We start from the raw sequence: 20435 nt of genomic DNA, 5'->3' as shown, positions 1-20435 counted from the left end.
CACACACACTGCAATGCCACTTGACAGTACCGAGATTTAGCACGAAATTTTGGGATTCTTGTTTTAAAGACAAAGTTAGAGTATATACACTCTAGCTCACTATACAGTTCAGCAAAAAGAAAAAAAATTATGGTAGGTAAATAAATACTCACAAATCTGAAACAATACATATTGTGATAAAACCCAAGCCAGTAAAGGAATAGTGACAATATAACATTCTAAAAGGAACATCTACCGGCAATTTACAAATAAATTTGCCCATCTTCTTCTTTATTAACCCTATTATGCATTCAAATGTTATAGTCATTTTAGGATTATGACGCCCTTATCCAGAGCGACTTTTATTATATTTTCCGATCATTATTATTATATATTTTTTTTCGATCATTATTTAAATTTTTTACATTTATTTTACGATCATTATGATCATTTTACGTTTACGACGCCCTTATCCAGAACCCTAACAGCCAACCACGGGTTTGAACTCGGGACGTTCCAATCAGTAGTCCAATGTCTTAACCACTTAGCTACCCCTGCACCAGGTCAGTTACACTGTATGACCAGCACACGCTGTAAAGAAACACTCCCAAATAAACGCACAAAACTCATCAACCTTACAAATCAACCTTACATGGAGCATATCATCAAATCTCCTACCTTTAAGCAGAAACATCAAGGACGAAGACCGCTCCGGTCTCATATTGAGACACAAACACGCAGCCATGTTCGAACAGACGAGAGGAAAACGGAATTCTCAGAACATCTTAGTCCGGCCGAACACACACGTACACGCGTCCACACACACTCACATACACACACACCCCTTGTGTCTGACGCAGCCCTACATCCGGTACATATCGCTGAAGCAGGCTGCTGTGTGACTCATGAGCGCGATTAGACAGGGCTTCATATCTCATGTCTGGACTCATCACCTGGCCTTCAGGTACATAACTGAGGCAGCACTTTCACAACCGGCGTTTCCAGGCCACTGCGTTATCACATTCTCCAACATGTTGGAATTAGTTTAAGAACAGTTTCATTCAAAAGCCAAGGGTAGTAATAAAATTCAATGGTATGATTTGGAATGATTGCTATCATGAGTCAGGCGTACTCCACAGTTTATTTACACACCCTCTCTTTAGTCAAAACAGCCACAAACTGGAAGAGTTTGGCTCGTCCAATCGTCAGGAAGCGAGCGCTGCGACGCAATCAAGCCTGCCGTCATGACAGATTTGTTGAATTTCTTCCCAAACCGCAGATGGTTTGTGATTTGGTTTGTGGTCTGTGATTGAAGATTTCTGTTGGGGGACGTTTTTATTTACGGATGGTATTTTTAGGCTGAGGATGGATCAACTGAGAAGAAACGAACCAACTTTTTTTGTACAACATGGTCTGGAGGGTGTTACTCCGCCTATACGAAGGTACTAATAATGGAAATACTAGCCCAATGGGAATAAAAATGCATGAGGTAAACACCTCAATCTGAACATCTGGCCCAAACTAAATGGATTTTCAATTGGATTGAGTGGGGTGGTGTAAACATTCGATAATCTATTCATTAGGGAGATATTAGCCATTTAAACACTTGTTCCTATATTTGTGGAATACATATATTCTTCCTGAGCATATTTGTCCCACATTAACATTAAGCGAAACGATGAGTTTCTGGAAGGAAATTTAGCTTCCGTTCCTCATCAGTAAACTCCATGAAAACAACCATCTCGAACCAGTCTTTAGTTTTACTCACTGGGTCACTGGCTGAGCGACGAGCACCGATTGGCTCGCCATTTCCACACACACAGGATGTGTATTGAGGATCTACCCAATCACAGATAAGACTGAATTCTTGTAACCAATCATAACGCAGGTGGGGTTTATGAAAAAATAAATTAAAAAAAGTTAACGTTAGTAAGTTTAAAGTTAACCTTAAAGTTGAGTAAAAACTACCTAACTTTAAGGTTAACCTTTTCTTGTTCTTTTTGTTATATTTTCAGCAGATTAAGGACTTCACAACATTTCCTATGTAAAAACAAAAAACAAAATCCATCTTTACCGATCAATATCTGTGTAAACATTTATACCAACATGTCTAACTGTAAATAAATTATTCTTATCTGTGACTCTTGATTTAAACGTCATCACTGGTCAATATCAGTCAAAGCTAAAATACCGTACTGTATTCTGCATCCGAGTTCAATTACAGCAAACCTTGGACCCCCGCATTTAGATGCATCAGAAATTCTGGTTTCTGGGTTTAAAAAACAGTTTGGACTGAACGTACTCAACTCTTCATGTGAACAGACTCGGGTCCTCATTTTCTATTTCTAACGGTCAGTAACATTACATGCTATTTTCTTCTTTAATATGTAGAAATGTTAGAACAATGTTAGAAGCGGATTTGCTTTTAATTAAAAGCACTAACGTTAATTGTCTTTTTGTCTAAAATTTGTCTGATATATTTTTAACTGTCTTTTAAGTTTGAAAATGTTAAAAGAGACTGAACATGTCTAATATGCAATGAAATGCTGTATAACTTGTATGGTTGATTTTTCATAATGTCATATTTTAAACAAAGCAAAAGCTTCTTGAGCTGCCATGTTCCATTTGACTAAATGGCTGTATTGCTCCAACTGCTCATACTCTCATAAGTAGAGAAAGATGAGATACTCATGCACATTAGTGATGGGAAGTTTTAGTGACTCGGTTCTTTAAATCTTGTTCATCAAAATGAATGAAGCTTTTTTTTGAGTCATTTAGTTCATTTTATTATTTTGATCAGAAATAAAATAAAATGTTTTGGCTAGAGTTCCAGTAATGAAAATATTAAAATGCAGCTAAGGACATATGATAAACAGAATGTGCAGCTCACCTCTCAAATCTTCCGAGTCTTTAATGTGACTCAAAGCAAAGCATCACAAAACAAATGAGCATCATTCTTAAGTCTTCTTGTACGAATCATTTGTTTTTTTGTCACGTAACTCCCATAGATGCCATGTAGTGCATTACACAGGAAACAGAATTGAGCGGTTCTTCTCATGAGTCTTCTAGTGCGAGTCGGTCTGTCAATTCAAACCTATTGCACTGCATAGCGTCTATGGGAGCCTGTGACAAAAAAAACCGAATGATTCGTACAAGGAGACTTGAGAAGCATCTACTCATTTGTTTTGTGATGCTATGCGCTCCCAACACAAAAAAATTAACGAATCACTCTGAGACTACTCGTTCTTCTGAGTCACATTAAAGACTCGTTCAAAGAGAATAAACCGTTCATGAACAACCCATCACTAATGTACATGCAAGTTTTTGAGGGAAATTGCAAGTGAGTATGTATTTTTGTGCATTAACTCTGGTAATGCATGTTTAAAGAATTCTTCACTTTTAGAACATTTAAACATTTTACAAGTTTACCTAAAATATAAGAATCGATTCTGATTTGAAACCTGACCTATCAAGTCCATTAGAAAAAGCTATGGCTTGTGAATGTAAATACTGTATGACGATCACTGGTCTACACACAGCGTGTTCAATAAGGGCTACACTGTCTGAAAATTACATTTAAATTCAGGACAATAATTAAAGAATTTATGAATTAATTAAATACAAAATAAAAATGCATAATAAAATTTCTATTATCTTTTGTACTGTGGCAATGCCTAAATTAACAATAGCATATGGAAGGTATTAATTTAAATATTTCTATTTGATCTTTAAAAAATAATCATAGCAGACAATACATTCAAATGATTACTATGCAAGTTCACCTGTTGATCTTCTCATTGTTGTTGTTTGGCCTTTACTGCAACAGTGTAAAGCCTCTAAATTGCACTGGGAGATAAACCGGCTTTGTCCTAGGGTTTAACTCGAAATCCCATTTGCTTTATTTGCAAGGACACGTTCTCCACGCTGATAGATCCGGTGGTATGAAAAGAAAGATAAACAACAGGGACGGCATACGAGAGAGTTATTAATATCCCAGACGCTCATGGTGTGAGGCAGGAAGCTGAACAGTAAGCCTGTCAGCGTGCGGGCAACGTCAGGAGCGGTACGGCAAGACTGAAAAATACGGGAATATGACAGCAAGCGGAGACCACAGTGGCTGTTGGATGGGTGAAATCATGTGATCCGAGTCTGGTATACTGATAAGGATTTACTGGAGCATGACACTAACTCAGCGGAAGCACACAGGAAGACAGAACAGTGGGGACGTCTTGACAGATAAAGTGTCCTTTAACATCACTGGAGTCAGCCAGCTCAGTGCGCCTTTTATGCCAATTAGCAAGCTCGGAGAATGACATTTAAAACCTGTACACATCCAAATGAGCTCAAAGCTTTTAGCCATAAAATGAATAATCATAAATAACACACATCAGTCATTAATATGAACACATCCTGACCTGAACCTGCTTCTGAGAATATCATCAATAAATAGATCATCAGGAACAAGTTAAAACATCTCATCATATTATGTGGGTTTAGTAAAAAAATGAATAAACCCCGGAAGAAAGACTTTATTGCAGAAGGGATTTGCATTAGGAGGTCGAGAGATGTATATGATCAGGGCTAGAAGGTAAAAAAGAGCTTATAAAAAAAAAAGGACTTTACATAAGGTGGTTATGTAAGCAGTGTTGCATGAGCAGCAATACACGAGCTCTGCTTCTTGATCATTTATTAACATTGAGAACTTGAAACAGAGCGTGGCAGTAAGACAGGTAGTCCTTTAAAATGATGATCAAAGTGATTGTTGGGGTAATGGGTACGGTTACAGTAGTAATGCTGCAACACACGGACAAACACTACAGTACAGTTGAAACTGGACCAAACACAACCAAGCGTAAATTACCCACATCTGCAATCTGAACAGCTGCTTCAGCCGACGCGCAGCTTGATCAGACCGATCTCCTTTGGCAATAAGGTGTCTCGGGTCAGTGCTCGACTCAGATCTCCAAGCAACACCCGTGTCCTCCAGCCAGACCTTTAAACATGTCCATAGCTGCCCGCTAACAGCAGGATGCTGCTTAAATATTCATAAACGCTTCAAAGATACTACGAGATCAAAAACCATGGCCCTTAAGGCCCGTTTCTGATGGCCGATATCAAACAAATAACAGAGGTACTGCAAATACAGCCTGTTTGAAATAAAAGCACTTTTTGTATATTCATTAAGCTGAACAGAGTTAATCAAGCAAGAAGACAGTACAACTGTTATCAGCACTATACAGATATATATATAAAATAAAAAAAAACAGACAGTTTTTAAATCTTTATATCAACTGCTTAGGAGTTATCATTGACCGATGACATAAAACCAAACAAAACGTATGCAAACGGATCAGAACCTTGATGCAAACATGTTAAACTATAGAGCGCCATTGTAGTAATAGAGAGGGGGGAAAAATGCACATGAAAAACTATTGCATGTGCACAAGATAAAACTAATTCCCATGTATTATTTTTTTCATCTGTGGACAGATATAATTCATCCGCACGTTTTGTGTTAATAGCGTATGCACGTCTCATATTTTCCTTACTTCATTCCCTCACTTTAAGTAATTAAAGAGGATAATTTACTTATTTATCTCTATTTTTTTGATGATGGTTAAAGTATTTAATGTGCATGAATTTTTACTAAATTGTGTGCATGAAGCACTCTTTTGCTTCATACTAAACAGAATCAATGTGAAAGTATTTACTCCTATTTGTGAGGTCATTCTCTTCTAATTTTAATACCTTAAAGTCCTTTTGAAGTAAGCAGCACAAGCATATTAAATATTCTATTCATTATTTTCAACCTAATTTTATGCATACCATAGCTAGTTTTAAACTTTGCATCGAATTAATAATAAACGTTCTCACAATCGAAACCTCATTAATCTTGCACAGTTCCAGCATTCACACTAAAAGAAAAGAGGATCTAATTAGTAAGAATGTGTGTCAGATAAAGCTGTTTGGTACTGTTGGCGAGATTGATGGGTGCTGAGGCAGCTGCTGACGCAAAGCCAGCACACAGACAAAAACATGCCGAGTGAATGCGAGAGTGACGTCTTTCACAGACACACACCCACCTCTGAACCACGAGGGCACGCTGAATTTCCCTACACTTTGCAATGCCGTTCAGTATAATGATCTGCTGCAGTGTGACTTTCCTTCAGAGGTGAAAAACATTTTGTGCTTCAGTCCACTGTTGATGCCATTAGTAAGAAAAGACTTTTACCGATCAGTAGCATAATAAATCGAGTCATAACTGGGTTGACATCACTTTGCTAAATTCCGATATTGTTATTTGTCCAATTTATTCCGCTTTAATTATAAGCCAGTATTGTTTTACATGCATGAAATTTTCGAGTCAAAATAAAAACGAAAGCTGATAACAATGTCAGCCAGGTTCAATCATATCACAGCCGATTATAATTAATTAGATCAGAAAGCAAAAAATTAAATATGAATAAATGTGCAGCTTGATAAATCTCTGCTGCAGATGATACCCAAGGCTTGGAACGAGAAATGTGTGAACAACAAATCTGACTGCGTAAAGGGCAAGTCTTAATTAAGACCAATATTTGTTTTGGCACTGAATTTAATTACTAGACCTCAAAATTTGTTTATTTAATATATTGACAGATTTTTGGACAAAAATGTCAAACCATCTCCTGGTGGCCCAGGAGCTGATGGGTCACCTCATGTCTAATTTCCAGCGAACTATTCAGATGAGCAACAGGTTAACTATACACACGCCAGACAGTCATGACTAAATCCTCGACTTTAACCATTAGATTTTTTTTACGCACATTTGCATGTAATAAATATAACACATAGCTCCAAGATAATAATTAACGGCTACAATAAGAGGCTACAACTTGTGTGTCAATCAAACACTACACTACTGCAGAGCTGAAGAGGAAGAGCTAAAGATTTAGACAGAAGAAAACAAAGGTCAATATATAGTACATGAACAGGCGGAAAGACGACTACCTCCAGCCAGGCACATCGGGAAGGGAATGCAGTGGTTCATCTCTACCCGCATGCGAGCGGCCGTCCAGCAGCCGCTGTTTTCATACACCAGCATAGGACCCTAGGCCCCGGCTCTGGCGATCCCCCGCTCTAGTTACGCACGACAGATGCTCATGGTCCTGTCGAGAATACAAATCCAGCAAGGAAATAACAGCAAGATTCCGGTCCTGGGTGTAGCCGATGATCCGATCCAATTCGGTCTGCCACTGGATACTAATGCCAACCTGGCTGCCAGAGTCCAAGCCTGAGAACTGACCCTCGACCAAGGAATAAGGCCACAGCCAGCTTAGTTAAAAGTCGGCTTAAAGGACGCGGTCTTAAATCACAGAGACGAGAAAAGAACAACGCGGCCAGAGGAAAGAGCGAGAGGATACGTTGAGCAGCATCTGGTGAAAGAGAGAGAAATGGGGAGATATAGACCCAAGCCTGTGAGTATTCCACAGCTTCTCTGTGGCAACTGCAGCGAGAAGAGAAGAGAGAGAGTGAGAGAAAAGGAGGGGTCAGAGGAGCTCAACCGAAGCTCATTAATATGCAAATCTTCCTCTCATTTCCCATTCAGTCCGTCCCATGGCTGTTTACCGAAGCAAACCAGGCCGCAAATCAGGCCTGACCCTGTTCGCGGCCCTGCATCTGCCTTCTCTGACCAGTATGGCATCGTGCCCAATAAACACTCCTCTGCTTCCTCGGATTAGTTCACAAAGGCTGTGAAGGGTGCAGATGCTGACATAATGCTGTGGACTCACCCTAGTGCCCTGAAGCACAATCAATCATTTACCAGCACTGATGTAGACACACCTCTGTCCTTAACCCTGAACAGAGGCGTGTGTCTGTAGCCTGGTGCAATAAGATGCAAAAAGCCCACACCAATATTTCTATATTATATTATCTAAAACTGAATTGAATTCTCACAACCATAAGCAATAGGTTCAATCAGGGATTTAGGGTCCGATCACTAAAATTAGAATGCTGATACATATAATGATACTGAATCACAGGTGTGTGTGGGTTATCGGGATCTGCCTATTAAAGTGTTCTCTTTACTCTGCAGATGTATTTATTTATTTACTGCCATTCTAAACCACTGTGTATGACTACAACAATTAAGATTTTTTTTTTAAAATCATCAAGAATTTATTTATTTAACTTTTATTTATTGGAAGGCAACATATACCATTCTCTTGATATTTCATGCAGATTATAATAAAACTGAAACCAATAGAATAGCCTGTTCTCGATTAAAGAGCAAACATTTCCCATTCTTTAACAAGCATCGAAACGCTCTCATACAGGCCGAAATGCTTTTCTAAAATGCCACTTTAAACTATGTGGTTTTTTTTCTTAGCCGGCGAATGAGATTTGCTGCTTTTGTCAGACATTTACTTTGCATATTGCAAATCGGACGCCTTTAAAGAGACTTGGTGATATTCCCAGATTGAATGTTGATGTGTCTGTCGACTCATGGATTTGCATCATCACAATAGTATCGGTTTATGTGATCGGCAAGTTGAGAGACAACAGATCTGTAAAAAAAATTAAATGATTATCGATCGATACTGATCAGCGTCCGATCGATCTTATTTAGCAATGATTGATTTGCAGTTATTAAGGTATTTTAAGGATTTTATAGAGATAATGGCAACCGATTGGAACTTAAAAAGTAAATAGTGCAAACCTTTGTAGTATTGGGAGTCGCATGGAAGGGGGGAGAAAAAGAATTTAAAATTTGGAGCACAGGACCACTTTTAAATGACTTAAAAATAACTTTTGTACACTGAAAAAGTGCACGTTCATTTAAAATGAAATAAAAAGGGCACTCAGGACCTAAAAAACTTATTATTACAAAGCTACCTTTAAGCTTTCCTAAATACAATTTTCAAATTCACATTTAATTTGTCACACACACAAGCATCCCCAATAAGACATGATGTGAAATGTTTAGCTTTAATATCAGTTTGAAAAAACTTCATGGTAAGTCACGAATTCTGATAACCTAATGATTAAAACACAAATACACTTTATTCGGGCATTATTACACAAAAACACAACTGAGAAATGTAAAAAAATAAAATAAAAAAAAAACACATACAGTGACATCCTGAGCAGGCTCAAATATTTTGCCGCAAAAGGTTTTTACTTTTTAAGCTAAAAATTGTGTCTCGTTTGTCCCATTTCCCATTTCCCAGCTGTTAAAATGTTTGCCCTGTACGATAAAATGCTAAAAAATAAACTGAAATGAAATTCCCAAAGTGTGACCGTTAACAGAAGAAATGTAACAACTCTAGTACATATATAATGAGTGAGATGATTAGGATCAGAAGTCCAGCGTTAGAGGTCCAGAGATTGGGGGGTGGGGGGTTTAAAGATGGACACCGAGGGGTGGAATTTAGTATAAAGCCGATCTCAGTGCTTTATCAGCAGGGGATCTCCCTGTGTTTGACGCCCATTCAAGAGAAGCACAGAGAAGCCAGGAGTGCGTTTCAGTCCAGCATTCCTGGAAAGCAGAGATAGCATTCAGCCAAGTCGTTCAGAGACTGATACGACTATTCCTCCGACGCGATGGAAATACCAGACTGGCTACATTTCAGTCTGGAATCTGCTCAGACCTTCTGTCACCACACATTAACATCCGTGTCTCAGACTAGAGAAAACTCGAACCACCAAAAGGCAAACCATCTTTCTTTTTGCAATACCACCTTATTCTCCAGAAAGCTTTTAAATTAAAGGAACATAAATACTGAAACACAACTACAGCTGGGATGAAGTAGCCTCTAAATTAAAGTCTATCACACAAAAAAGCCCGTTCTAATGAGACGCTTTGGGTTTTCACACCAGAGAGTACTGCATTTCAGCTCCAGGACAGCAGGAGGAGGAAGAGGAAGTCGAAGGGCCTTCCCCAAAGCAGTCATTCACATTAACAGTGGGGTACAGATCTCTCAAACAAAGGCTCAACACAAAAGAGGAAAAGGGTTAAGACAGGAGTGGTGGTCTCCCCATCCATATACAAACCCCTTATGTCCGGCCCACTGCCTTCTTCACGCAGCATGCACATGCAAACAAAGGCCTCGCACCACAATGGTCATATTTCCATCACCGGAGCTGACGCTGAACACACAGCAGATTGTCAGTGCTGAAATATGCTGCAAGAAAAGAAAAAAAATCAACAAATAAATCTGCAAGCAGAAGGTGTTATTGCCACAGCTGGAGCTGCCTCATTAAGAAAGCGGACTGTCAATGTCCCTATTGTGACAGAAAACCCAAGGGATGTCAAGTACTATTCAAATTCCGGCCATATATTGTCCAAACAAAGATGGAGAAGAGAAAGAAGGGACATGTGGCTTATAGCATTAGAGTGGATAACAAGTAAATCTACAGGAAGGGCCTGCAAATGGACAATGTCAAATTATAATCAGGGTATAAACTGGTGTCCATGGATTCCTTTGGCAGACCGGAAACCAAGCAGATGAGCCGAGTCGCTTCCTTTAGCACTTCGAACCTGCTCTTTCACTTCCCCTTGCTCTTTGTTCTTCTCATCCTCTTCCTTTCTGACAGCTGCAAGTCAATTTTACTACAGCGTAAAGCATTCACTCCACTATGTTTAATGTTTTTTTCACAAGGATCTCAACATGCAAATGTCCCTAATCCTTAACGTGGATTAATTATCATTTATCTTTCACAGTCTGAAAAAGTGGAGATAAACAGTAAATGCCCTGATAAGCCCAGATGCCACTCCTTAATGCACCACATTAAAGCATCTTGGATAATATGATATAAAACAAATATATTAGCAGGCGTTATACTCATGAAGCTCACACAATAGTTTTTTTTTGGACAGCTACAAGCTCTAGCATGTACTTGATAATAGATTATTAAAAATTAACTTTGATCCAAGATCAGCTCTGCATACTGATAATGTCGGCGCACAAATATGAAGCACAGGACATGAATGGCTGATTCAGGATCAGTTCTGAATACTGATTAGGGCAAATCTCAACATAAGAAGAAATTAGCCTTTAGTGTATATTTAATAATGTTTGGAAATTTATGATGAAATGCTGATCAAAGATCAGTTCTACCTGCTATTATAGCCCTGCCTTTTATTTAGAACCTAATAATAAACTCTGATCTCAGGTCAGTTTGCATAGTATAAATAGTATAAAGAACTGAACCCAGATCAGCATTCATCCATTTTGTGTACAGAACCGATCCTGATTGTCTCGGGTGTGATGCATCAATACTACTATGCATAACTGATCTGTACTCATTTCCTGATTTTTTATCAAGTGTGCTGTAGCAAGATTAGTATGCAGAACCTCTCCTGAAGCAGCACCTGTTCAGTACACTAAACTCCAACATCTACAAGAAAATCAGACCCCGAGTGCTGCTCTGTGCACACTAACTTGAGCAAAAGTATGAGTCCTGGTGTACACTGGCAGTATGACACAAATGACAAGTGCAATTCAAATACACACAATAAAGCTTGAAGCTGAATATAAGGCATAAAGCAGTGAACAGGACGAGCACTTTTATACAAGTGTCCTTGGTAACACCGGGAAGACTAATTGCTCAGCTGTGTACTGACTCTATAGCGCAAAAAAACAGAGCGCTTTATTAAGGATGACAACTACATGATTACAGCAGGCTATGAGCTCTGTATCAGGAGTAACTCTACTTCATTACCCGCTGCAAAGGGAAGAGGAAAGAGGGAATAAAGAAATAGAAAGTTCTTCACAGGCATCCTAATCCTCTTTACAAAATGCCACAACACAAGCACGCACACAAGATGATGGAAAGACGTTAAAAAAGGTTATATCAAAGACTCTGTGGTGTGAATTGCTTGTATTACTTCAGAGAGCAGTATTTTGCAATAGTATGCATCAAAATGTTTTATTTCTATTATACCTCAGCAATTTGCCAACACATATATTTAGTTATGTTTAAAGCTGTGAAACGTGCACGAAACAAGTTAACCTCTGTTGTAACTTACTTAGAAAATCTAAACAGTCATTCTTTCACCAGCAAATAGGACAAAGATGCAGCTTGTCACACAACCAATACACCAGGAACCTTAAAACACACCATCCTCTTTTGAAAGTTAAAACTGAAAGAACACCTAGACATCAAAGTGCTGAGACTGACTGTAGTTTTCTTTAAAAAATGTCAAGGGGGAAAAAAAAGAAAAAAAACTTTTACAGTGAGGAATGGGGATTGATGTCGTTAACAAGAGGAAAGTTTGTACATCAATCTATTCTTAAACTTTAAAAAATAGTAACCGGGCCAAAAACAAATTTAAATTTAGCTTAAGGTTGTGCTGTGCATGCGGTAACTAACAATCAAGATACTAAAGATTAAACCATCAGTAAAAATGTCTTTTAATAAACTTTTCTAATGAAACAAAATCTAAAACTAAGGAAAAACAAAATATCGGCAGTAAAATATGTCTATTTATTAAAGCTTAAATATGGAAGATGGTTATTATGGGAGCTAAGTTGAAATGTTTAAGAGATAAAAGCTGCGTTTCATTCCGAAGTGTACTTCACAGGGTGCTCCCTAATCCCTGCTCAGTTTGCAACTTCCCTTGAAAAAACTCCGTCATTCGGAACACACTGTGACATCACCAGCGCAGACAACACTTCCTCTGTGCGTTACCATGGTAACATACGCACCTCCGATACCTGTTGGTGCTGCTGTGGAAAATTTCACACTACAGACATTAAATTATAAAATTATTTATTGAAACAAATACTGATACCATTATAAACAGTCTATAACTTGTAAACACAAAATTATTAATAGTAATAATTGATTAAAAATGTACAGAGATTTATTCATTTTTTTCCAGATTACAAGTCTACTATATAATACTAAGGATTTCTTGATTAAATTAACATTAAAATTTTTGTTATTTTAATATGATGTCGTACTCGATAGTGATGATAATAAATACATGAATCCATTTTTTTGAGACGCAATGACTTATGGGAAAATTTTCATTCCCTTTTCCCGGTGAAGTGAAGCAGCCCTGATCCCTACACCGTTCGCAGTTCCCTTTGAACTGAAAATTTTCGCTCCCTGTTTGGAAACACACTTAACAAGGCTGAACACCCAGCGACGTATACTTCGCAGGGTACTTCAGGCCGACTGGGACGCACCTTAAAGTCTGTGGCGAATGGCGGGGTCACGTGAAGTGAAGTGAAGTGTGAAGGGCTGGAGAGTGAGGTAAGTGGGGGAAAGCATACACACCTGAGGCAAATATGGCAAAATTATCCAGGCTAATTAGGTGTGCTGCTGTGAGCAAAAAAGCTCACGACTTACAGCAACATGCCGTCAGTAACTATCTACATTTTCTTTAGGTGTGAATCCTTTCACAACGCCAGAGTCTTTCCCTCTAAACCTAGCGTCTGTTTTACTTAAGTTAAGAATGAAATGTTTACACACCTGGGAGTTTTATTGCTCGTAAGGTGTTTTTACTATTACTCATTTCACTCTAATAGGCTTAACAGCTACACACTAGAACGTTCACAGTTCATGCGGGAATCAAGTGCGTTGATGTCATGAACGATCCGAATCATAAACATCAAAAACAAATAAACGTCTTTAAATAACCAATTCAATTATCGATTTTAGTCAATAATGCTGATTCATCGTTGCACCGCTACTGTCCTCACATTTAACTTTTACTCGGTATGAGCAATTTCCTGTCTGAAAGTCCTTTTGGATTCTTCTTTTTGTGTTCTATAACTGAACTCTTCCGGCTGCAAACCAATATTTAAGAGGGAAAAAAACCCTGTTGTGTTTCCCTTTTTGGCTGTTTAGGTGGCATGAGGTTAAATGGAGGTTGAACAGTTTGCCCATTAGCGCTTCAGCCCTGATTTTTGGAAAAAATTGCATGGTGAACCATTTGATGATCATCTAACATCCAGATAAGCAACATCATCTCGACCGAGGGACCTTTACAAAATCATTTTTCCTGCATGTTATCTGTTCCCCACACACATGTAAATATACAGCGTGCCTGTTATGACTTATCGCTGACTGGATAAAACTTTCCCCTCTGCTGTCACGAGGCTCAGACCTGGCCAAGCAATTTCAAACGTTTTTTTTTTTTTTGCCCACTGTGGTATCCGGTTGTGTATTCTCAGTACAGATTCGCATTTCTCATTTCTGTTTAAAACATAAAAAATCCCGACAAAGTTCCCTCTAGGAGCCTGTCGATGCCACTCGTATGACTGACAGTGTAGCGCTGAGGAAAATCCCCCAAGTCCAAGTTCAAGTCCTGCTGTATTGCACATCATACACGATCATACACGGCATAATAAATCAGGTATGGGAGGAAAATGCCACTCAGACACTCTTCCTCCTCAAACACCCCTGCGGAAAACACATGAAATATTAATGCTGTTACACTCCAAAGTACCACTGCCTTCTGTGCACAGGGACAAGAGCACCAAAAATATCTTCCACCAAACATCTTATGCTTTGCATCCAAATGCATGCTTGTTTTCAACTTGAGCTATAGTCACATTACAGGTCACATCACTCAATGCTGATTTATTTATTTTTTTGTCAGATCGGATTTGCACATCATGGCGGGTCACGTACAGGTAACAATTATTTGACTCTAATGAGGATTCATCTGTCCTTTGAAATGGCATGTACTGTATGTGCGTGTTGATAAATTTTTGGGTTAAAATACATGTCACAAGGTCATTTTTTTCAATTCATTTTAGAAATCCCATGCAAAAAAAATATGCATGGGATTTTGCTCTGGAGGACAGCAGGTAGCCGGCTGTATTTATTGACGTCCAGAGTACAGAGAAAAGACAGATGCTTCACTTTAGATGTTTTAGCATCTATTGCTAGGGCTGCTGTGAAATCCCAGTGCTACTGGTGCTGACTGATGTCCGTGAGCGCTCCAAAAAGTCAAAAGGCATAAAAGTTGCATGGATCCCAATCTGTCCATCACATGACCATGTGGCGGATATGTATCTGATCAAGGACCACATACAGAAGTACGTGGATTTGATCTAAAAAACATGTGTGCGTTCATTCAGCTTAAAAAAAAACAGATCAGTGCACATAAGGGTGGGGAAAAAAACGCCAGAATTGAGTCATTTCAGGCTGGTAATGTGAACGCAGTTTTGAGATTTTACTTTGTCGTGCATTTTTTACTTGGCGATGAAAACTGCGTCCTTGGGTCCCAGCAGTAGAGGACGAGCACAGTAGAAAAGGGGACGCTGTACTCCTCAATCCGGATTTTCAGCAGTGTATTGCATGCATGGATAATATGACTAATAGGATACATCACTGGGATAACTCTGTTGTAAAAGGGGTTTAAGGGGAAACTGAGCCACTCACCTGTGTAATAGGAAATTCTTGAAATATCTGTAGAGAGAGAAAGAGAGAGAGAGTGTCAGTGAAACAGTCATTTTAGCCCATTTGGCACAGACTTTTGGTAGCATGTGGTTTTGTGGGTCAGCCTTAATCCGTCAGGGGAAGCCTGGAGACAGACGGGCCTGGACACACAGCACTCCCTGCCTGTCCTCACACAAATCTGGGACACACTCATTCCACTAATTCCCCTTATTAGTTATGCCATTATAAAAATAAAAGACACAAAATAAACAGTAAATAAATGTACCGTATACAGCATGAGCAGGCTGTGATTAATTAACGATGCTGCACAGGCATCAGGTCAAATGAATGGATGAGTATGAATGCCACTTAAAGTCTTATGTGGTTGAGCAATGCAGGCTTCTTTCTAAAACGTTCCTGAGCTACATGGACAGGAGGCGAGTTTAAAAAGCTTATGCACAAAATTCAGCTTGCACAAAAAAAACAGTAACAATCAGCTGCAAACTAAAAGCCATAAGCGATGAATGACATAATAACAGCGCTTACTCTAAAAGATATAAAAGATCGAGACGTGTGTAAGAGTAGTAGTGTGTGTGTGTGTTGGATAGACATGAGAGGCAGTAGAACCTTCAAACACATCCATTAAGCCATCTCACTGATGTCATGCAAATAAAAAGTACAAGTGTGTTCTTTTATCTGTTTCAATGTAACAGGCTTGTATAGGTAACTTTATTTGTTTTATCCCAATTGTTGGATTTCTGAACATAATCAGACATTATGATGACGGATCAGACGGAAAAGGAAATCTTCCATAAACACGGAGCTCTCGTCTCAGACCCAGGTCTCAGAGTGTCACATGATCACAGCATCTATTAAAGAACTGGGTCATTCCTCTTCCAGTGTAATAAACAACGCTTAACCGTTTGCTTATCCCCGGCAGTAAATAAGCGTTTACATCCTTAAACACAGAAAAACACAGTGAAATGTTAAAGTGTGTGTTAGAGTGTGTGATGAAAAAAAAAAAAAAAGGGATAGCAGCACGTTAAAGGAATACTCTGGGATTCCCAAGCAGCATATTGGGATAGATAGTTGAACATACAGTATATCAGGGTTAATGTTGTACGCACACTGATAAAGGAAGTCAAGGCAGCTGCTGAACTCCAGCCATAAAATACGTTAAAAGTACATGAACTCAATGCCAAGTGCAACGATTTCTACTCTATCTCTCACAAAATTAGGGTTTTGTTCATTCTTTCTTCTTTTCTCATTTCTGTCTCGTATTCTTCCTCTCCTCTATACTGTTCCTTCCTTTTTGTTTCTTACTCTTCCTCAGTATCAGTACCACTATCACCTTCTCTCATTTGTTCTCTCTTCATATTTTTTGTCCACCATTTCTTACTGTACATCTCCCCAACTGGTACCTCATTTCTTTCTCCCTCATTTCCTTCCCCTATTTTTATTTTTCAAATTTGTTTTTCCTTCTTTTGTTTTTCCTTCTTCAATCCTTCCTTCCTTCCTCCCCCCAGCCATCCTTCCTTTCCTTCTTCCCTCCATCCACCTCCTCCATTCTTCTATCCACCCATCCACCCCTTAATTATTTCCTGGTTCTCGTAACCGCTGTGTATTTTCTTTAGATAAATGCAAATCTAGTTGCTTCTTGGTTTTCCAAATGCTTTCATTTGAACCCTGCTCTGAAAGGAAAAAAAAAAACAATGTGGTATCGTTCTACATAGGATCTTTACTGGGTTCCGTCTCAGGGAACAAAAATAACTGAGCTTTTAGGTTTCTAGATTTCATTTCCAGATCATAAAGGGCGCAGAATAACAATGGTGTCGTGTTGCAGGCTATAAAACAGGAGTTGCTGAGTGTATGACACGTCTTGACACTTTTTTTTTTTTTTTTTTTTTTTTAAACAGATGAGACCATCAGAATTATTTCCTAAAACCTGCTATCCATCACACAGAGAGCACTACTCCACCACATTAATGGGGCTGAACTTGCATTATGGTGCCTCAATTATTTATGGAGCAGACCGTCTCTCGGACTTTTATATGAGGTCCGATATGGAGGCTTAATGGAAGGCAGGGTCATGTTCGAGCTCAACCTCACATTCACCCTGGATGCAATAAAGCAACCATTCATTTCTTATGCAAGTTGCAAACACGGAAGCTAAGATACTAATGTGTGCATTGAGGACGTCATACAAAATTTACTATGAAATTCCATGAACAAATCCTGTGGTACAGCTTATTTAACATCTCTCCCTACGCTCACAACTTTGAGAGCTTTAATGGTCCTAAGCCTGTAAAGGAGTTATGATTAACAAAATCTCTCTCACATAGGACACCAGGTAATCAATACATCAACTCAGCTGATTAAATCACATGAATGGAGGTGTATAAGCTACCATGTGCGCTGACTGGCTGTCCAGGATCACCCTAGCTATTATGTCCTGAAGGTCTGTGACCCTCAGTATGGCTGTCCTTAATAAACTTCCATTCCGCCTTGGCGTGTGCTGCAGTCTCCTGCTGCACGGACAAAGCGTGATATTTAATAGACTGATCACCCGTCTCGGGGTTTGAACCCTGACCTCTGGATCCCAGTCTGGCAAATACATCAATTGGTGAAAACGAGGACGCTGACTCGGGGTCAGATCAACACCCCGCCCTCGTGTGTGCCTCCCAGAAATCTGTCACACAGGCTGAAGCCCAAACACCTGCCTCACAATCTGTCAGCATGAGACCCCTCTTATATTCTCACTCATTCTCTTTATTATTTGCCTCCATCCAGGACCACACTGTAGATATGGCTTGGATGTTTAGCTGAGCTGGGTGAATACACAAGCATGTCTTTGTCAGGGTGTTCAGGCTCAGCACTGACTCCAGAGAAAGAAAAAAGAAAAATAACGGAACAGAGAAGAAAACCGCAGTCTGTCTGATGATCTGTGGCCAATAACATCACGCGTTTATCCTGCAGATACTCAAAACCAGCAAAGTGTTTAGCTGACAAATCTTTAAACGACTCAGCACATGCGGCAAGACTAACGGGTAATCCTCCGGGAGCAAGTCAAACAGATGTGAAAGAGAAAACAAGTGCAGTGACGTCGTGCCAGGAGGGATGCAGCGCTTCCAAACTGCAAGTGTTAAACAGAAGGGGGGAAAAAGGAAAATCTTCTTGCGAGCGCACCTGGGTGCTAGTCATGTGTGTTTATGGCATCTGGCACCCAGTTATCCTGTATTCATATGAAAACATACTGTATGATGTATGAAAAGCCATCGAGATTGACAAGTGAACTATTATCAGGAGTAGGATCATAATTATTTTGTGGGATACACTGTATAGATTTTATGCAATTGCTTTGTCCCATTCCTGACTACAAGTGCCCCGCCTCTTCTTTTTTTATGCACCTGAAAACATTTGGTTTGTGATCAAATATCAGCCATGTACTGTATTATTTCTGCTTACACTGACAATGCACCAAAGGCCTAAAATGAGTTTAGGACTTGATCAGTGCAATTAAATTCATTATCGTTTATACCGATTTATCCTGTATACATGGTCACGTGTGTCCTGGGGTCTATCCCAGGAGATTTAGGGTATGAGACGGGGTATCAATCCATTAAAGGGCACACTCATACACACACTTACATTAGCCTCATCTGCATGTTTTTATACCTGGAGGAAACCCACCAAGCATGGAAACTCGGGAAGAACATGCAAACTCCATGCACACGCCGTCCGAGATGGGAATCGAACACGCTAAGCTAACCACTAAGCCACCGTGCCTTTTAATTTAATTCGTTAATGTCATTTAATTGATCCAAAAACATAAAAATAGCTTCTTAAAACAACTCGAATAGTAATAGTGCTATTAAATCAAATCAACAATCATGTTGTCCAAATACAGTTCTTCTAAAAGTAAAGATTGTACATGATAAATTAGTTTATAAAAGTTTTAGATATATATAAAAAACTATTCTTATAAATCCCTTCATATGAATTAACAAGGCCAAGATGAGTGAACGCCTGGTTTTAATCAATCAACTTGAACCTATTTCTGGCTCAAACACATTCACCCATCTGCTCTCTCAAAGGGAGCGGTGTGAAATTTTAGATAAGCACAGCAAGTGGCATTTTAAACCCAACATACAGTCAGCAGCAGCGTTCCCCGTGTCCACAGCTTCTTTTATATCTTTCGGTATAAACGATCCGGTTTGAGCCGTACTGTTCTGTGACCTTCAGACATTTCTCTCTGATGTGTCTCTTAGGTATGCTGCTTAACATGTTCAGCCCAACTATAACAGGATTAACCAGGACAAATTTCTCGGGGCCTTTTTTCGATCCCTGGCGATCGACATGATGTTTATTTGAACATTTCCTACGTTGCGTTTTCACAATACGCCATGCAAAACGTATGTCCGTGAGCTAATCGCGTTGATATTCTGTGTGCCTGTCATTTAGCCCGTTTCCAAAAAAAAAAAAAAAAAAAGAAAAACGCTGGTTTTAAAGCCAAAACTAATGCTTGATCTGGAACCCGAACAAATCGGCTTCAGGAAAATTGTCTGGGAGTCTGGAGATGATCATTTCATCAGCATGAAACTATTCGAGCCAGGCTGTTATTGTAGCTGTTTTAAATATTAAATGAATAGCAAAATAAATTTTGGGTGGGGTGGGGTGAAGGATTGGGCAAATGAAATGCAAATTGTGTCATTATAATTATTTTTCTAATGGACAGATTAGATTTCCTTCCAAAATCCTTAATAAAAAAAAAAGAAATCTCTTTTACATACATAAAGACCACAGACTCTATACAGCATGTGACCGTTCAATAGCAGATACAGGCTAATTACGGATTCATGAATTCTGCTATCAGTAAGGCTTGCTATGCTTTCCAGAATGCATTTAAATAATTCTCAAAGAAGCCTGAATCTCTAAACTGAACTGCTGTTTAGTGCATTGAGTCTAACTGAATTATAAAACATAAAATGCTTCTGAATCGAATCGAAACCCAATTCATTATGAACCGATTCAATTCCTACAGCATTCATTTAAATCAACACTTCTAGGGAGAATTG

General features: G+C 39.0%; 1 protein-coding gene across 10 annotated transcripts in view; it reads right to left on the bottom strand.

Moving 5' to 3' along the window:
- ptk2aa (protein tyrosine kinase 2aa) overlaps nt 1-20435 on the bottom strand; it is a 105666-nt gene that overhangs the window by 59670 nt on the left and 25561 nt on the right. For 3 of the 10 annotated variants that reach the window (XM_053492120.1, XM_053492121.1, XM_053492123.1), the window contains exon 1: nt 658-732. In XM_053492120.1, coding sequence (XP_053348095.1) covers nt 658-724 — 67 coding nt within the window. In that variant the 5' untranslated portion in view covers nt 725-732. Of the gene's footprint in view, nt 1-657; nt 734-15363; nt 15391-20435 lie in introns of those variants that run through there. The other 7 variants (XM_053492125.1, XM_053492124.1, XM_053492126.1 and 4 more) reach the window with 3 other exon arrangements.

Source organism: Clarias gariepinus, chromosome 3 (genome assembly GCF_024256425.1).
Source record: "Clarias gariepinus isolate MV-2021 ecotype Netherlands chromosome 3, CGAR_prim_01v2, whole genome shotgun sequence".
Lineage (NCBI taxonomy): Eukaryota > Metazoa > Chordata > Actinopteri > Siluriformes > Clariidae > Clarias > Clarias gariepinus.
Note: the sequence above shows the minus strand (reverse complement) of the source record. Positions and strands in the feature narration are given on the sequence as shown.